The 20,494-nt window shown below is 39.5% G+C and overlaps 1 protein-coding gene across 1 annotated transcript in view; it reads right to left on the minus strand.

Annotated features, from left to right (window-relative positions):
• Positions 1-2,901: 2,901 nt before the first annotated feature.
• The window catches only part of MEIKIN (meiotic kinetochore factor), a 176,209-nt gene continuing 158,616 nt past the window's right edge, over positions 2,902-20,494 (minus strand). Inside the window, exons 11-12 of the mRNA XM_088838829.1 lie at positions 11,993-12,113; positions 2,902-2,933 (exon numbers count right to left, since the gene is read on the minus strand). Coding sequence (XP_088694955.1) covers positions 2,902-2,933; positions 11,993-12,113 — 153 coding nt within the window. The remainder of the gene's footprint in view (positions 2,934-11,992; positions 12,114-20,494) is intronic.

Here is a 20,494-nt window from a genome sequence, read left to right on the forward strand (position 1 = left end):
CATATTCACTACCAATATCCATGGCAGTTACTGACAAAGATTTAGGGTCAACAGAACAGAGATGATAACCAATGGCAGTGGTAGATGAGATCACCAAGAGAGACAGTGTAACATAAGAAGCCCTAGAATATGGGACTTCCTATATTCAGTGGCTAAGATTCTGCACTCCCAATACAGAGGGCCTGGGTTCAGTCCCTGTTCAGGGAACTAGATCCCACATGCTGCAACTAATAGTTCAAAGGTCACAACCAGAGATCCCAGTGCAGACCAACAAATAAAGATAAATTAAGAGAAAAAAAAAAAAAGAAGTCCTAGATTATAACTCAAAGAAACAACAAAATTTAAAGACTGGACAAAGGAAAGTGAGGAGAATTGGAAGAGAAAGAGATCAAAGATGGGATGAGATAAGAGATGAGATGAAAGCCTGGAGAGTAATGTTTCAGAGAAGTCATTCCTTACTGTAGGCTTTCAAGAGGAGAGTAATAGTCTACAACATCATTAGCTAGGAGAGGCTGGGTAAGATGAGAACTGAGAAATACTCCTTAGATTAACATCAAAGGAGTGCTGGTGGCCTTAAGGGGACCAGTGTCAGTGAAGGGTCCAAGATGAAACCAGACTTTATGTGTGTTGTAGGTAGGGGAAGGAAGAGGAAAAAGGACTGAGTAGTGAAGGGAATCAGTGAAAAAGCAGAAAGGACTCTTCAGAAAACATAGATATAAACAGGTAAGGAATTATTGCATAGGTAGAAGAATATATAGAATCAAGGGAGCATTTAAGATATAAGATGATCCAGTATTTTAAAATGAAGGTTAGAAAGCCACAGTAGAGCAGGAGACTGAAGATAACTTCTATCTGGAAAGTCTAGGCATCACACCCTTCATATAAACATATATGCTGTATGCACAATATGAGATACAGAAACTATTCATAACTGAACAAACCTTGGAAAGGTGAAAAAAACTTTAGTTAAAATTTTTAAAATGGAAATGTCACCATGATTTCTTGGCCTTTCATAAATTTTTAACTGAATTTTCTGGGTACTTGTGACATGAGGGTTTGTTTTTTCTTTTCATGAACTTGAAAATATAATTTTAAGTGCTTAAAAATGAAATGTAATTAGTTGTATGCTAAAATAAAGTGGTCCAGTCCCATTGTTAACTTTTTAAAAAACATAGGCCACTTTGAAAATATGATGAAAACTATGGAGACACTCTCCCCAGAAAGACATGAACTCCTTTTCTGATGGTCTTCCAGGGAGGTTCACTGAAAGATGTCTGGAGCCTACCCACCAATGTAAAGTTAAGAGTATAACTTTCTAGGATTTGCCAATAGGAATCTTCCTGGAATTTCTCACGTCTGGCAGATAGCAAGTCAGGTTATTCTACTTTCCTTCCTCTTAATCATAACTAAAGTTATGTCCTTTACCAGTAAGCCTTGAGCTTCAGTTGCAACTCTTTCCTCCCTCCCACCTTTCCCTGTGCTCCAACTGATAAAAATAGTGGATTCACATAGCCCTACCTTCACTTCCTGGCTGTCTCACTTTGTAAATCACATCAGCCTGGCCAAGTCTTTATCTCTCTAAGATAGCTATATTTTTCTTATCAGCAATATGAAACTATCAAATGTTTATTTCCTCCAGCCCCACTAGGCCCAGTCTAAGAATCAGGTATCATTTTTTCTCACAAGAACCTACCACCTGTTTAGAAACTATCAAATACTTTGTTCTCATTCTCACCCCTCTCCCTTAGATTATAAACTCCTTGAATGCAGGGAATAAGCCTTCTATTTAATTTCATATTCCCCCACTGCTTATCACATTTCTGCTTTTTAAAACGACCACAAGAGTTGCTGACTTAGTTGAGTACTGATTTATAAATCAGGTCTAAATTTGGTTCTAACCTCCATCATTAATGATCTCTTCTATATTTCCTAACAGCTTTCCTATATTTTACCTCCAAATTAGAATATGAAACTAAAATCACAAGTAAGTTTTGTTAATGCCTTAAGGCCTTATGAAATTATTTACAAGAATATCTTCACGAGACTATTTTAAAATGAGTACTATATGGGTTATGTAACCTCAGTTAATTCTTCAATTTTAGAATTTTCTTTCATACTGAAGCAGCTCTGAAATTTTGCCTCACTTACTTTTATGTCTAATAACATTAGTAAAACCATCAGAATTAAAACCTCACCAACAGTTACACACTATACTGTGTTCACTGACAACAGGATTGCTGCTTTTTAGGAAGGTCACTTCCAAGATACCATAATAAGTTATATTATCCCCCCCAAAAAAATCCTGCAGATAGATAGCATTAGCTAAAGAAGATTATTTGGGATGAGGTAATATATTAAATAAATACTTAGTGTCTGATTGATTGAAAGTATTATACAATTCCTGCTTCAGCAAACCCTGAGTATAGAGTTTCTTTCAGTCAGACCTGGAATTAGGTCTCTCACTCATGTGGTTTCAATTAAGTTCTGTTAAAAATAGCTTGTAATATAAGCATCAACAATTTTACTACTGTTAATCCATACAAAGGATAAACTTGGGAAAAAACCATCAAAGGGAGTTACCTGGTATCCTGGTATAGAATCTTTATAAATAGCTGAAGCCATCTATTTAGTGTACAGTCTTCTAATATAAGCTGTTTGTTATTTTATAATACAAATATATATATATATATATATATTTAAGAAGCAGATAGAAGAATAATTTTTCTCAGCTCATTAAAAGTAATTTATAAGACTCTCAGTAGAATTTCAACATCAGGATATAGCACAATAATTAGAGAATTTTGATTTTTTAATTTTATGTAATTTCAAGCAGATATTCTGCTTCACGGACTTTGACTTCACATCCAAGTCTTCAAAGTAGTAAAAATTCAGCCACACCTGCTACATCCTTCCACTTGTTTTTATTATAATATCTGGAGAAAAAAATAACAATAGATTATTTCATATACATCACAAGCATGTGTCCAACAGTTATTAATAACCAGTCCCTAGGGGAGAGAACACCTAATGTCCACGCAACTCTAGTTTCAATCCATCAATCCTTAAGAAACAAATCTAGAGGTCATTAAAAAAAAGAAAGAAAGAAAAAGGAATAGCTGGCTCACTCCCTCCTGGACATACTGAGGATACTTCTCTTCTCTTTGGAGACACAGAGACCTGTCTGACATTCCAACAGAAAGCCCAGCAAAGACAGTTGTCAGTGGCCATCATAGGCTGCTAACTCCAGCCTGGTAACCTGGTGGAATCAATCCAGCTGTGGTTCCCATCCCAGTCCTCCACAGCCACCAGCTAATCAGAATCTCCTTTTCCAGACTCTCTACTTTCATTCTCCTACCAACCTATTGTAGCTGAACCCAGGTTTTTTCCAACACAGGATTCTGAGGACTTTCTTCCTCCCAATATCTTGTACCTTTTGGAAAATCAAACAAAACCTATCGCTATCCTTAGATTTTGAGATTTTTATTTTCTTTTTCAGAAAAGATGATAAATGGCATGTTATAAATTCATATCTTAAGCTAATAGAATAACAACTTTTACCTGGATATATATCTTTAGTTAGAATTTGAGTTTTTAGATGATAATAACAGATGGAGTCACCTTTATGTATTTCCATTGTCACAGTCATACTATGATACATCTTATACCTGGCCTAATCAGCCTATATCAATGGTTCTCAAACTCTGCTGCACCTTACAGTTATTTGAGCTTTTAAAAATCGTGAAATCCAGGCTATACTCCATACCAAACAGGACAGAACCTCTGAACAAGGGACTCAAATATCCAGGAAAGTCCGATGTACAGCTGTTAGAGCACCGGAGACCTGTAGTGGTCCATGGACCAGTAACTTCAATGTCATCTAAGAGTTGATTAGAAATGTAGAATCTTGGGCTCTATTCCAGACAAAGAGAATCATAAATCTCCATTTTTAATAAGGTCCTCAAGCAAATCACAAGTAAACTAAAGTTTGGGAAGAACTGGCTGTTCTACCCTCTACTCTTCCATATTATCTTCACTGACCTCAGATACTGTTTGCTCACTTGTTGATCACTTTGGAAACTGAGCCACAGTCATCCTCTCCATACAATATAAACTTTCCAAGTGGCAACCAGCCCATCCAACTATGTAGTCTCCTCCACCCCTCCTTCGCCTTCATATATACATGCAGGGCCATGCTCTGTATTTCCCCCTGACATCACCTACAGCATATCATCTCTAAAACTTTATAATACTAGAGACCTAGGAGTCATCCTCTAACTGCCCTTCTCTCTCACTACCCTGAACCAGTACCTAAACAGTCACTAAATCCTGGTAATAATACCAATAAACATTTTAGGTTACACTGGTTCTCAGTTCCCAGAAATCTTGAATCAGACTTCTGAAGCAATGACACAGGAATCTGCATAATTTATAAATCTCCACTGTGGTATGAGCGCCATACTTAATCACATTTCTGTGTGAAACTTCTGCCTGCTACTATTATCTAAAAATTCAAACTCTCACTTAAGATATATATCCAGGTAAAAGCTGTTATTATACTAGCTTAAGATATAAATTTTTAACATATCATTTATCATCTCTTCTGAAGAAAATAAAAATCTCAAAATCTAAGGATAGCTACAGGTTTTGTTTGATTTTCCAAAAGGTACTGTTACCTTGGAAGTCTTTCCTGACACATCAAAGTTAAAGCCATCCTCTCCTGGGCTCCTAGGATGCTTTGCTCCACTTCTAACTTATCACCTTAGAGAGAAGACTATGAAGTCCACCTCGTGACGAATCTGTAAGCCCTGGAGGACAAAAGTTGTATTCATATCCCTAGCTAATAATACAATGCCTAATGCATGCTTGTTGGCTGAATTCAAGTACCAATAACTTAGACCTCCACTGCTGTAACTATAAGAAGTATAAAGCAATGATTGGCTGGTTCTTCTTATTGGTTAAAAAAAAAAAATTAAGTCTGTTTAAATAGAATACAGAAATCCAATGTGTAAAGCAAAGAGAAGCAAGACTGCTCTGTCTGGATGAGCTGAGAAACTCAGAGCCCCATCTACCCTTACATTCCCTATATGACAGCTACCCAGTCAAATATCAATAATCTCAGATATGCAGATTATACCACGCTAAAGGCAGACAGTGAAGAGGAACTAAAGAGCCTGTTGATGAGGGTGAAAGAGGAGAGTGAAAAATCTGGCTTAAAACTCAACATTCATGGCAAGTAGATGGGGGAAAAGTGAAAACAGTGACAGATTTTATTTTCTTGGGCCCCGAAATCACTGCAAATGGTGACTGCAGCCATGAAATTAAAAGATGCTTGCTCCTTGGAAGAAAAGCTATGACAAACTATACAGCAAACTAAAAAGCACAGCCATCACTTTGCCAACAAAGGTCCATATAGTCAAAGCCATGGTTTTCCCAGTAGTCATGAATGGATGTGAGAGTTGGGCCATAACGAAAGCTGAGTACCCAAGAATTGATGCTTTCAAACTGTGGTGCTGGAGAACTCTTGAGAGTCCCTTGCACAGCAAGGATCAAACCAGTCAATCCTAAAGGAAATCAACCCTGAATACTCATTGGAAGGACTGATGCAGAAGCTGAAACTCCAGTACTCTGGCCCATGATGCAAAGAGCCATCTCATTGGAAAAGACTCTGATACTGGGAAAGACTGAGGGCAGGAGGAGGAGGGGGTGACAGAGGATGAGATGATTGGATGGAATCACTGACTCAAACTCACTGACATGAGTTTGAGCAAACTCTGGGAGATAATGAAAGACAGGGAAGCCTGGCGTACTGCAGTCCATGGGGTCACAAAGGATTGGACATAACTTAGCTACTAAACAACAACAGTCAAACTTAGCAAGAACCAGGAAAGCTACGTTCTAGTTCTGATTCTGCCAGTAACTACCTGTGTGACCTTGGACAAGTTACTTATTAATATAGCCAGGTCGTTTTTGTTGTATACAAAACGAGTAAAACAAACTAGATTATTGTATCGTTCTCAAATTTTAGTGCTTATTGGGATCACATAGAAAGCTCATCAAATTGTAGATACTTGTGCCATATCTCTAGAGATTATAATTATAATTTATCAGGTCTACAGTGATTCTGGTACAGGTAGTCAGACGACCACACAATGAGAAACCTTGAACTGGATGTTTTATAAGGTCTCTTCTATCTGTCTGTCTGTAACCATTCTCAGATCTCTGCTTACGCACACCATCTCTTCAACCATATCTCTTTTGGACTCGTGGTTTACTTTCACCAATTTTTTCTTTAATCAGCATAATACCAGTTATAAATGAACAAGCAGCATATTGAACAGGGGTCCTAGACCATCAAAAGTGAGCTTTGCTCTGTCCCTGATTAGATTACTGCCAAACTAGCTAAACTGTTAAATGCCAGGACTAAAAATAGGCTGCTGCATGTTTAAAATAACATGCTCACAGTTAGCTTGGGGCTTTGCTATTTTTATGAAAGGAAAGACAGAGACAAGTGCCCAGAGGCTGAAAGAGAATTACTTAAATATGGAGGCTGCTGTATGAGATGAGAGCCTAGAAAGAAGCCAGGAGGTGGCACAACTGGTACAATATGCATCAGTGGGACTTTCTGAATTAAACTAAAAAATTTGGTCTTAACCCTAGAAAGAACCTCCTAGACACAATTTAGTTTTGGTTTGTTGCATAATTAAGCCCAGAATTATGACATTACCTGATGAATTATTATGACAGGCCAGAAAGATCAAGTTAAGAGTTTATTTTTATTTTTATCAATTTACTGATATCAATTTATCAATTTTTATCAATTTACACACACAGAAAAGTACAGTACAGCTTCTTGGGCCTTCAGAAACTTAACACATCCATGTAACTAACATCCGGATAATGAAACAGAACACTACCAGGACCCTAGAATTCCCTCTTATAACTCTTTCCAGTTAATACCAGCTCTCCAACAAGGACATTCACCATAGTGATTTCCATCATAGTTTAGTTTTGCCTAGTTGTACTAAATATAAGTAATGTTAAATGTACTCTATTGTGTTTGGCTTCTTATGTGGGATTCATCAATATTCTTGCAAGTAACTGTATAATGTTGATTCTCAGTACTATATAGCACTTTAATCAGTGACTATACCACAGTTTATTTATCCATTCTACTGTTGATGAGCATATTCAAATAGTTTCTTGTTTGACGCTGTTACCAATAGTGCTGCTATGAACATTCTAGTATATTTCTTATGAGGAAAATGTACACATTACAGTGGATATATTCCTCGGATTAGAACTGCTGGGTCTCTAGGGCCCAGGGAAATGGAATTGCTGGATTTCTTTCCATTTCAGTGAAACTTCTAGGGGTCCAGTGGTATGACAGATCTACCTTACAAGGTAAAGGATAAATTGTTGCATCTGGACCCTCCAACAACCATAAACCAGACACAATACATAGGCCATTTTAGATTTTGGAGTCAACATACCCCTCACTTGTGTGTACAACTCCAGCCCACTTACTAAGTGACTTAAAAAGTTGCTGGTTTTGAGGGGGTCTCAGAACAAAGAGAAGAGTCTGCAAAAGATCCAAGCTACTGTACTGCTTCTGCCATAATGGTCCAGCAGATCGAAAGATGCTTGAAGTGACAGTGGCAAAAAGAGAAGCTGTTTGGGGCTTGCAGATGAATAATCACAGTACAGGCCCTGAGGATTTTTCAGCAGAGCTCTGCCATCCTCTGTGGGCAATCACTCTCTTTTTGAGAAATAGCTTATGCTCTGCTACTGAGTCTTAGTAGAGGTCAAACACTTAACCATGGACCACAAGTTACAATGAGAGCTGAGCTGCCCACCATGAATTGTGTGTTGTCTGATGCACCAAGCCAAAAGTTCACTGTGAAGAGCAGCACACTGTTAGCAACAGGAACAGGTTTATGACATTGAGCTCAAGCAGACCCTGAAGGCAAAAGTAAGTTATATGAGGAAGTGAGCCACATGCCCATGTCCACTATTCCTGATACTTTATCTTCCCTTTCCCTTCTATCATGGGGGATTCTGGTCAGGTAACTGAGGAAAAGAAAGCTCAGGCTTAATCTACAGACGGTTCTCCATGATATGCAGACACCGCCTGAAAGTGGACAGCTTTATAACACCTATAGCTTCTTTCTGGGACATCCCTGAAGGAAATTGGTGAAGGAATATCCTTCAAGTGGGCAAAACTTCAAGGACTTAATCCAGTTTTTCACTTTATTGGAAGAAATGGCCAGATGTGTGATTATATATGAGGTGGCTCAGATGGTAAAGAAGCTGCCTGCAATGCAGAAGACCTGGGTTTTATCCCTCGGTCGGGAAGATCCCCTGGAGAAGGTAATGGCTACCCATTCCAGTATTCTTGCCTGGAGAATCTCATGAACAGAGGAGCCTGGTAGGACTCCATGGGGTCGCAAAGAATTGGACATAACTGAGCGACTAACACTTTCATTTTCATTGGCTGTGACCAATAATTTGGCTAGGTAGTCAGGTATGTGGAAGATACATGACTTGAAAATTGATAACAAGAAAATATGAGAAGAGGTATGAGGCTAGAACTCTCTGAATAGGCAAAAAAACATGATGATATCAGTATCCACATGAACACTCACCAAAGGTTACCTAAGCAGAGGACGATTTTCATAATCAAGTGGATAAGATTACCTGTTATGTGGATACCAGTTAGCTTCTTTCCCCAGCCAGCCCTGTCGTCACCCAATAAGCCAATGAACAAAGTGGCCATTGTGACAGAGATAGAGATTATTCATGGTCAGCAAAACAGACTTCCACTCACCAAAGTTGGCCTGGCTACAGCCACTGCTGAGTACCCAGTCTGTCAGCAGTAAAGACCAACACCTAGTGAAGATCCCCTGGAGAAGGGAAAGGCTTCCCACTCCAGTATTCTGGCCGGGAGAATTCCATGGACTGTATAGTCCATGGGGTCACAAAGAGCAGACACGACTGAGCAACTTTTACTTTCCCTGGAGTGGTCAGGAAGCTACCTGGTGGGTTGAGTACATTGGTCCACTTCTATCATGAACAGGGAAACATTTTATTTTTACTGGAATAGACAGTTATTCTGGATATGCATTTGCCTTCCCTGTACATAATGCTTCTGCCAAAACTCACCAACCAAGGATTTACAGAAGGCCTTATAAACCATCATGTTATCCCAAAACATTGTTTTTGATCACACAACTCACTTCACAGAAAAAATAGTTTGGCAATAGACCCAATTTCTTGTAATTCACTGGTCTTATCATGTTCCCCACCACTCTGAAGCAACTGACTTGCAAAATGGTGGAAAGGCCTTTGGAAGATTCATTATAGCATCAACCTGAAGAACTGGGGCAAGGTTCTGCCTAAGGTTGTCTCTGTTCTGACTCAGCATCCAATATATGGTGGTACTGTTTCTCCATAACCATGATTCACAGGCCCAGGAATCAAGTGGTAGAAATGGAAGTGAGACCATTCAATACTACCCCTGGTAACCCACTAGGAGAATTTTTGCCTCCTGTGGCCATGACTTTATGCTCTACAGGTCTAGATGTCTTAGTTGAAAAGGAAGAAATGCTGTTATCAGGAGTCACAACAATGATTCTATTGAACTGAAAATTAAGACAGCCACCTAGCCACTTTGGGCTTCTCACACCTCTGAGTCAACAGGCAAAGAAGGAACTTCTTTGTGCTGGCTGGGGTGATTGATCCTGACTACCAAGGGGAAATCAGACTACTATGCCACGATGGAGGTAAGGAAGAGGATGTCTGGAATACAGGAGATCATTTAGAGTATCTCCAAGCTTCCTGGTGTAGCTCAGTCAGTAAAGCATCTGCCTGCAATGCGGGAGAGACCTGAGTTCAATTCCTGGGTTGGGAAGTTCCCCTGGAGAAGGAAATGGCAACCCACTCCAGTATTCTTGCCTGGAGAATCCCATAGACAGAGGAGCCTGGCAGTACTAAGATCATCTCTTAGTACTACCATGACCCATCATTAAAGTCAATGGAAACTATAATAACCCAATCTAAGAGACACTACTGATGGCACAGGCCCTTCAGAAATGAGGGTTGTGTCACCTGACCAGTAAAAGAACCACAACCAATTGAGGTGATTGCTGATGGTAGAGTTAGTATGAAATAAATAGTGGAAGAAGGTAGTTATAAGTACCTATTATGACCACATGACTAGTTAAGCAAATATCTTTGTTTTCTTCCCTCTTTCATGCCTATATCATGTAACATACCTTGTATTAATAACACTTAACTTTATATCATAGTATCTAAGTTACAGGATATCAAGGAGAAAAACAAACATCACCCAAGGACTTTATCCTTTCTGGGGAAGGAGTGATCACGTTTTCAGTTTTATGTAGAGTAGCTGTAGTATGTTAGGCAGAAGTATTACTTTGTTATTGTCTTTATTTAGACATTAAATATGGTTTAAGGAGAGTGTATAAATGCATAGTTGACATGGAGTGGACTGTGATGGTAAGTTGTATGCATCAACTTGGCTAGGTAACATTACCTAATTAAATAAAATACTAATCTTGGTGCTTCTACAAAGGTATTATGGTTAACATATGTAATAAATAACTTGAAGTAAAGGAGATTATCCTTGATAACATGAGTAGGCCTCATACAATCAACTGAAAGACCTTAAGAACAAAACTGAAGTTTCTCTGAAAAAAAATTCCTCCTGAGGACTTACTGTATCATTGGCTCCTGCCCAAGAGTTTTTAGCCTGCCTTACAGGTTGCAATCAGACCTTCCAATTGCATAGGTCAATTCTCTAAAATAAATCTCTTTATATACCTATACATATATGTGTCTCTCTATATATACCACTTGTTCTGTTTCTTTGGTAGAACCCTGATTGACACAGCATCTACTATTCCCTACCACTATGCTAAAGTTATCAGAGACTGAGATAGAAAGAAGTCTATTATGTGATTTCTGTCATTTAAAACTTCATAACCCAAAGAATATAAAAAGTTAGCATTATGAATCATGTCAGGTAGACTGCCAGGCTCCTCAGTCTATGGAATTCTCTAGGGAAGAATACTGTAATGGGTAGCCATTCCCTTCACCAGGGGATCATCCCAATCTAGGAATTGAACCCAGGTCTCATGCACTGCAGGCAGATTTGCACCATCTGAATCACCAGGGAAGCCCAGTAGTATATTATTGTCAAATGAGCATCATTAAATTAAGTAGTCAAGGAACTTAATGAAAAAGATGTCTGTGGACTTCAGGATTGCTCTGGGCATGTTCTATGGAGGAAACGGGGGCAAGGATCAAGTTATACATAACCTATTAAGTTTCAGTTTCTTTACTGCTTGCTTACCTTTCAAAGGTTCCCAAGCTTCACTGAGTAATTAGACATTCTGTCTGATACGCAGTGAGGGAAGTACTGAAAAATCTAAATTTGGAGCGTAGAAGCCTTGAGAGGTTGAATTCCTCTCCATTACTTGGTAGCAGTGTGATCTTGGACAAATTTCATACTACTTTAAGCCTCAGATTGTTAATATTTTTTTTAAAAAGTATACATCCTGTTACCATAAAGTAATAGTGAGAAATAAAGAAGATATAATGAGGTGCCTTTCCCAGAGCAAGTGCTCAACTAGTGCTAAGTGAATGCAAAAATATCTCCATATATTTTAAAGTGAAATATCTATGAAACCCAACTAAATTTTAGATAATTATAAGAGGAAGGATACTAGATGAAAACACTTTAAATCAATGACATAACCTAATTTTTTAAGAGATGACAATAATAGACTTTCAAAAACCTATTTTACTCAGGTTCTGAAAACTGACCAAGATTTTTTATAATTTTACCATTTCCACTTTGTGGAAGAACTCTCAGAATACAATTTATAACTAACTCCTGGGTATATAAGGAATTTACAATGAAAAAATCTTTTATATCTTTCAAAAAGTAGGTTCTACATTCATACTATAGTACCTTGAGGTATATCTTTAGGAAGAGAATATTTCTTCTTTACAATAATTCCTTTTCGTTCCACTTGTCTAGTTCCTGGTGATGCTTTAATAATATAACATATTTCAGATGCATTTGAAGGAACCTGAAAAACAGATATTACATAATTTTTTCAGGTAATAAACCTATAGATTGTTTTATTTCAAAGGCAAATAGCCTCAGTATTGATATAAATCATAGACATTAGCAATATAAAACATTTAGGAAGTGCTTACTTCACTCCAGACACTATATAATTGGTTTTAAAACATTTACTTATTTAATATTCACAAGAACCAGCAAAGCAGATTATATTATTCCCATTGGTAAAACACGGAAACTTAAGTTCAGACAGGCTGGATAACTTATTTAAAAAACAGAGAAAAGTAATGGTAGAGATGAGATTCAAGCACTCCAAAGTTGAAGAGAAAGTCTATAGGATTTACTGAATTAAAACATGAATTTAAATTTAAGTCTGAGTCAAACAATAGATTCCTTGATTTCCTCAGTTAATTTTTTGGAAATTTTATGAAGATATTTATTTATTTTACAATTGATGGATTAAATTAAATAAGTCTTATATACCACTTTACATCCCTTCCCCCATAGCACTAATGTTAAGTCTTTCTAGTGGTTATATTTATAACTTTTAAAAAGGTTGAAGTATAATTATTTACAATAACACGTTAGTTTTATGTATACAGTACAGTGATTCAGCACAGAAAAGTACAGAGCACAGCAAAGAATCTGAAAAGGAATATATATATATATATATATATATATAGTATAGAATCCTTTTCATATTCTTTTCCCTTAAGGTTATGACAAAATACTGAATATACTTCCCTGTGCTCTACATTTCAGTTTAGTTCAGTCGCTCAGTTCTGTCCAACTCTTTGCGACTCCATGAATCGCAGCACGCCAGGCCTCTATGTCCATCAACAACTCCCAGAGTTCACTCAAACTCATGTCCATCGAGTCGGTGATGCCATCCAGCCATCTCATCCTCCGTCGTCCCCTTTTCCTCCTGCCCCCCATCACTCCCAGCATCAGGGTCTTTTCCAGTGAGTCAACTCTTCTTATGAGGTGGCCAAAGTATTGGAGTTTCAGATTTAGCATCAGTCCTTCCAATGAACACCCAGGATTGATCTCCTTTAGAATGGACTGGTTGGATCTCCTTGCAGTCCAAGGGACTCTCAAGAGTCTTCTCCAACACAACAGTTCAAAAGCATCAATTCTTCAGCACTCAGCTTTCTTCACAGTCCAACTCTCACATCCATACATGACCACTGGAAAAACCATAGCCTTGACTAGACGGACCCTGGCTGGCAAAGTAATGTCTCTGCTTTTTAATATGCTATCTAGGTTGGTCATAACTTTCCTTCCAAGGAGTAAGCGTCTTTTAATTTCATGGCTGCAATTAGCATCCGCATCAATTTTGGAGCCCAAAAAAATAAAGTCTGACACTGTTTCCACTGTTTCCCCATCTATTTCCCATGAAGTGATGGGACCGGATACCATGATCTTAGTTTTCTGAATGTTGAACTTTAAGCCAACTTTTTCACTCTCCTCTTTCACTTTCATCAAGAGGCTTTTTAGTTATTCTTCACTTTCTGCCATAAGGGTGGTGTTCATCTGCATATCCGATGTTATTGATATTTCTCCTGGCAATCTTGATTCCAAGCTTGTGCTTCTCCCAGCCCAGCGTTTCTCATGATATACTCTGCATATAAGTTAAATAAGCAGGGTGACAATATACAGACTTGACGTACTCCTTTTCCTATTTGGAACCAGTCTATTGTTCCATGTCCAGTTCTAACTGTTGCTTCCTGACCTGCATACAGGTTTCTCAAGAGGCAGGTCAGGTGGTCTGGGATTGCCATCTTTTTCAGAATTTTCCACAGTTTACTGTGATCCACACAGTCAAAGGCTTTGGCATAGTCAGTAAAGCAGAAATAGATGCTTTTCTGCAATTCTCTTGCTTTTCCCATGATGTTGGTAATTTGATCTCTGGTTCAACTGCCTTTTCTAAAAACAGCTTGTACATCTGGAAGTTCATGGTTCACGTATTGCTGAAGTCTGGCTCGGAGAATTTTGAGCATTACTTTACTAGCGTGTGAGATGACTGCAATTGTGTGGTAGTTTGAGCATTCCTTGGCATTGCCTTTCTTAGGGATTGGAATGAAAACTGACCTTTTCCAGTCCTGTGGCCACTGCTGAGTTTTCCAAATTTGCTGGCATATTGACTGCAGCACTTTCACAGCATCATCTTTCAGGATTTGAAATAGCTCAACTGGAATTCTATCACCTCCACTACCTTTGTTCGTAGTGATGCTTTCTAAGGCCCACTTGACTTCACATTCCAGGATGTCTGACTCCAGGTGAGTGATCACACCATCGTGATTATCAGGGTTGTGAAGATCTTTTTTGTACAGTTCTTCTGTGTATTCTTGCCACCTCTTCTTAATATCTTCTGCTTCTGTTAGGTCCATACCATTTCTGTCCTTTACTGAGCCCATCTTTGCATGAAATATTCCCTTGATATCTCTAATTTTCATGAAGAGATTGCTAGTTTTTCCCATTCTATTGTTTTCCTCTATTTCTTTGCATTGATCACTGAGGAAGGCTTTCTTATCTCTCCTTGCTATTCTTTGGAACTCTGCAGGCAGATGCTTATATTGTTCCTTTTCTTCTTTGCTCTTCACTTCTCTTCTTTTCACAGCTATTTGTAAGGCCTCCTCAGACAGCCATTGTGCTTTTTTGCATTTCTTTTCTATGGCGATGGTCTTGATTCCTATCTCCTATACAATGTCACGAACCTCCGTCCATAGTTCATCAGGCACTCTGTCTTTCAGATCTAGTCCCTTAAATCTATTTCTCACTTCCACTGTATAATCATAAGGAATACGATTTAAGTTATACCTGAATGGTCCAGTGGTTTTCCCTACTTTCTTCAATTGAAGTCTGAATTTGGCAATAAGGAGTTCATGATAGTAGGTCCTTATTGGTTGTCTATTTTATATATGTAGTACTGTGTATATGTTAATCCAAACTTCCTAATTTGTCTTTCCTCTCGCCCCATTTATCCACTTGCCCACAGCCGAATGTGGTCCACTGGAGAAGGGAATGGCAAACCACTTCAGTATGACTGCCTTGATAACCCCATGAACAGTATCAAAAGGCAAAATGATAGGATACTGAATGAGGAATTCCCCAGGTCGGTAGGTGCCCAGTATGCCACTGGAGATAAGTGGAGAAATAACTCCAGAAGGAAAAAAGGGATGGAGCTAAAGCAAAACCAATACCCAGTTGTGGATGTGACTGGTGATAGAAGCAAGGTCCGATGCTGTAAAGAGCAATATTGCATAGGAACCTGGAATGTTAGGTCCATGAATCAAGGCAAATTGGAAGTGGTCAAACAGGAGATGGCAAGAGTGAATGTAGACATTCTAGGAATCAGTGAACTAAAATGGATTGGAATGGGTGAATTTAACTCAGTTCAGTTCAGTTCAGTTCAGTCGCTCAGTCGTGTCCGACTCTCCGCGACCCCATGAATCACAGCACGCCAGGCCTCCCTGTCCATCACCAACTCCCGGAGTTCACTCAAACTCATGTCCACAGAGTCCGTGATGCCATCCAGCCATCTCATTCTCCGTCGTCCCCTTCTCCTCCCGCCCCCAACCTTTCCCAGCATCAGAGTCTTTTCCAGTGAGTCAACTCGTCGCATGAGGTGGCCAAAGTATTGCAGTTTCAGCTTTAGCATCAGTCCCTCCAATGAACATCCAGGATTGATCTCCTCCAGAATGGACTGGTTGGATCTCCTTGCAGTATAAGGGACTCTCAAGAGTCTTCTCCAACACCACAGTTCAAAAGCATCGATTCTTCGGCGGTCAGCCTTCTTCACAGTCCAACTCTCACATCCATACATGACCACGGGAAAAACCATTGCCTTGACTAGACGGACCTTGGTTGACAAAGTAATGTCTCTGGTTTTTAATATACTATCAAGGTTGGTCATAACTTTCCTTCCAAGGAGCAAGCGTCTTTTAATTTCATGGCTGCAATCAGCATCTGTAGTGATTTTGGAGCCCAAAAAATAAAGTCTGACACTGTTTCCACTGTTTTTCCATCTATTTCCCATGAAGTGATGGGACCAGATGCCATGATCTTTGTTTTCTGAATGTTGAGCTTCAAGCCAACATTTTCACTCTCCTCTTTCACTTTCATCAAGAGGCTTTTGAGTTCCTCTTCACTTTCTGCCATAAGGGTAGTGTCATCTGCATATCTGAGGTTATTGATATTTCTCCCGGCAATCTTGATTCCAGCTTGTGCTTCTTCCAGCCCAGCGTTCCTCATGATGTACTCTGCATAGAAGTTAAATAAGCAGGGTGACAATATACAACCTTGACGTACACCTTTTCCTATTTGGAACCAGTCTGTTGTTCCATGTCCAGTTCTAACAGTTGCTTCCTGACCTGCATACAGGTTTCTCAAGAGGCAGGTCAGGTGGTCTGGGATTCCCATCTCTTTCAGAATGTTCCACAGTTTATTGTGATCCACACAGTCAAAGGCTTTGGCATAGTCAATAAAGCAGAAATAGATGTTTTTCTGAAACTCTCTTGCTTTCTCCATGATCCAGCGGATGTTGGCAATTTGATCTCTGGTGCCTCTGCCTTTTCTAAAACCTGCTTGAACATCTGGGAGTTCACGGTTTATATACTGCTGAAGCCTGGCTTGGAGAATTTTGAGCATGACTTTACTAGCGTGTGAGATGAGTGCAATGGTGCGGTAGTTTGAGCATTCTTTGGCATTGCCTTTCTTTGGGATTGGAATGAAGACTGACCTCTTCCAGTCCTGTGGCCACTGCTGAGTTTTCCAAATCTGCTGGCATATTGAGTGCAGCACTTTCACAGCATCATCTTTCAAGACTTGAAATAGCTCAACTGGAATTCCATCACCTCCACTAGCTTTGTTCGTAGTGATGCTTTCTAAGGCCCACTTGACTTCACATTCCAAGATGTCTGGCTCTAGGTCAGTGATCACGTTATCGTGACTATCTTGGTCGTGAAGATCTTTTTTGTACAGTTCTTCTGTGTATTCCTGCCACCTCTTTTTAATATCTTCTGCTTCTGTTAGGTCCATACCATTTCTGTCCTTTATTGAGCCCATCTTTGCATGAAATGTTCCCTTGGAATCTCTAACTTTCTTGAAGAGCTCTCTTGTTTTTCCTATTCTGTTGTTTTCCTCTATTTCTTTGCATTGATCACTGAGGAAGGCTTTCTTATCTCTCCTTGCTATTCTTTGGAACTCTGCATTCAGATGCTTATATCTTTCCTTTTCTCCTTTGCTTTTCGCCTCTCTTCTTTTCACAGCTATTTGTAAGGCCTCCTCAGACAGCCATTTCACTCTTTTGCATTTCTTTTCCATGGGGATGGTTTTGGTCCCTGTCTCCTGTACAATGTCACGAACCTCCATCCAGAGTTCATCATTATATCTACTACTGTGGGCAGGAATCCCTTAGAAGAAATGGAGTAGCCATCATGGTCAACAAAAGAGTCCAAAATGCAGTACTTGAATGCAATCTTAAAAACAACAGAATGATTTCTGTTCGTTTCCAAGGCAAACCAGTCAATATTACAGTAATCCAAGCCTATGCCCCAACCAGTAACGCTGAAGAAGCCGAAGTCGAATGGTTCTATGAAGACCTACAAGACCTTTTAGAATTAACACCCCAAAAAGATGTCCTTTTCATTATAGGGGACTGGAATGCAAAAGTAGGAAGTCAAGAAACACCTGGAGTAACAGGCAAATTTGGCCTTGGAGCACGGAATGAAGCAGGGCAAAGGCTAATAGAGTTTTTCCAAGAGAATGCACTGGTCATAGCAAATACCCTCTTCCAACAACACAAGAGAAGACTCTACACATGGACATCACCAGATGGTCAACACCAAAATCAGATTGATTATATTCTTTGCAGCCAAAGATGGAAATGCTCTATACAGTTAGCAAAAGCAAGACCAGGCGCTGACTGTGGCTCAGATCATGAACTCCTTATTGCCAAATTCAGACTTAAACTGAAGAAACTAGGGAAAACCACTAGACCATTCAGATATGACCTCAATCAAATCCCTTATGATTATACAGTGGAAGTGAGAAATATATTTAAGGGATTAGATCTGATAGAGTGCCTGATGAACTCTGGACAGAGGTTCGTGACATTGTACAGGAGACAGGGACCAAAACCATCCCCATGGAAAAGAAATGCAAAAAAGCAAAATGGCTGTCTGAGGAGGCCTTACAAATAGCTGTGAAAAGAAGAGAGGCGAAAAGCAAAGGAGAAAAGGAAAGATATAAGCATCTGAATGCAGAGTTCCAAAGAATAGCAAGGAGAGATAAGAAAGCCTTCCTCAGCAATCAATGCAAAGAAATAGAGGAAAACAACAGAATAGGAAAAACAAGAGATCTCTTCAAGAAAATTAGGGATTCCAAGGGAACATTTCATGCAAAGATGGTCTCGATAAAGGACAGGAATGGTATGGACCTAACAGAAGCAGAAGATATTAAGAAGAGGTGGCAAGAATACACAGAAGAACTGTACAAAAAAGATCTTCATGACCAAGATAATCACGATGGCGCGATCACTGACCTAGAACCAGACATCTTGGAATGTGAAGTCAAATGGGCCTTAGAAAGCATCACTACGAACAAAGGTAGTGGAGGTGATAGAATTCCAGTTGAGCTATTTCAATTCCTGAAAGATGATGCTGTGAAAGTGCTGCAGTCAATATGCCAGCAAATTTGGAAAACTCAGCAGTGGCCACAGGACTGGAAAAGGTCAGTCTTCATTCCAATCCCTAAGAAAGGCAATGCCAAAGAATGCTAAAACTACCGCACAATTGCACTCATCTCACACACTAGTAAAGTCATGCTCAAAATTCTCCAAGCCAGGCTTCAGCAATATGTGAACCGTGAACTTCCCGATGTTCAAGCAGGTTTTAGAAAAGGCAGAGGCACCAGAGATCAAATTGCAAACATCCTCTGGATCATGGAGAAAGCAAGAGAGTTCCAGAAAAACATCTATTTCTGCTTCATTGACTATGCCAAAGCCTTTAACTATGTGGATCACAGTAAACTGTGGAAAATCCTGAAAGAGATGGGAATCCCAGACCACCTGACCTGCCTCTTGAGAAACCTGTATGCAGGTCAGGAAGCAACTGTTAGAACTGGACATGGAACAACAGACTGCTTCCAAATAGGAAAAGGAGTACGTCAAAGTTGTATATTGTCACCCTGCTTATTTAACTTCTATGCAGAGTACATCATGAGGAACGCTGGGCTGGAAGAAGCACAAGCTGGAATCAAGATTGCCAGGAGAAATATCAATATCATCAGATATGCAGATGACACCACCCTTATGGCAGAGAGTGAAGAGGAACTAAAAAGCCTCTTGATGAAAGTGAAAGAGGAGAGTGAAAAGGTTGGCTTGAAGCTCAGCATTCAGAAAACTAAGATCATGGCATCTGGTCCCATCACTTCATGGGAAATAGATGGGGAAACAGTGGAAACAGTGTCAGACTTTATTTTTTGGGCTCCAAAATCGATGCGGATGCTGATTGCAGCCATGAAATTAAAAGATGCTTACTCCTTGGAAGGAAAGTTATGACCAACCTAGACAGCATATTAAAAAGCAGAGACATTACTTTGCCAACAAAGGTCCGTCTAGTCAAGGCTATGGTTTTTCCAGTGGTCATGTATGGATGTGAGAGTTGGACTGTGAAGAAATTCATTGCCGAAGTTTGATGCTTTTGAACTGTGGTGCTGGAGAAGACTCTTGAGAGTCCCTTGGACTGAAAGGAGATCCAACCAGTCCATTCTAAAGGAGATCAATCCTGGGTGTTCATTGGAGGGACTGATGCTAAAGCTGAAACTCCAATACTTTGGCCACCTCATGCGAAGAGTTGACTCACTGGAAAAGACTCTGATGCTGGGAAAGATTGGGGGTGGGAGGAGAAGGGGACATCAGAGAGTGAGATGGCTGGATGGATAGACTTGATAGATATGAGTTTGAGTGAACTCTGGGAGTTGGTGATGGACAGGGAGGCCTGGCGTGCTGTGATTCATGGGGTCGCAAATAGTTAGACACGACTGAGGGACTGAACTGAACTGAACTGAAGCATAAATATGTCTTTTCTACATCTGTGACTCTCTGTTTTGTAAATAAGTTCATTTGTATCACTTTTTTAGATTCCACATGTAAGTGATATCATATGATATTTGTCTTTCTCTGTGTGGCTTACTTCACTTCGGATGATAATCCCTAGGTCCATTAATGTCACTGCAAATGGCATTATTTCATTCTTTTTTTAAATTTTTTTATTTTCTATTGGCATATAGTCGATTAACAATATTGTGATAATTTCAGGTGAACGGTAAAGGGACCCAGCCTTACACATATGTATCCATTGTCCCCCAAACTCCCCTCCCATC

The sequence above is a fragment of the Moschus berezovskii genome, chromosome 8, assembly GCF_049115385.1.
Source record: "Moschus berezovskii isolate FMDL1 chromosome 8, NW_MosBer_1.0, whole genome shotgun sequence".
NCBI lineage: Eukaryota > Metazoa > Chordata > Mammalia > Artiodactyla > Moschidae > Moschus > Moschus berezovskii.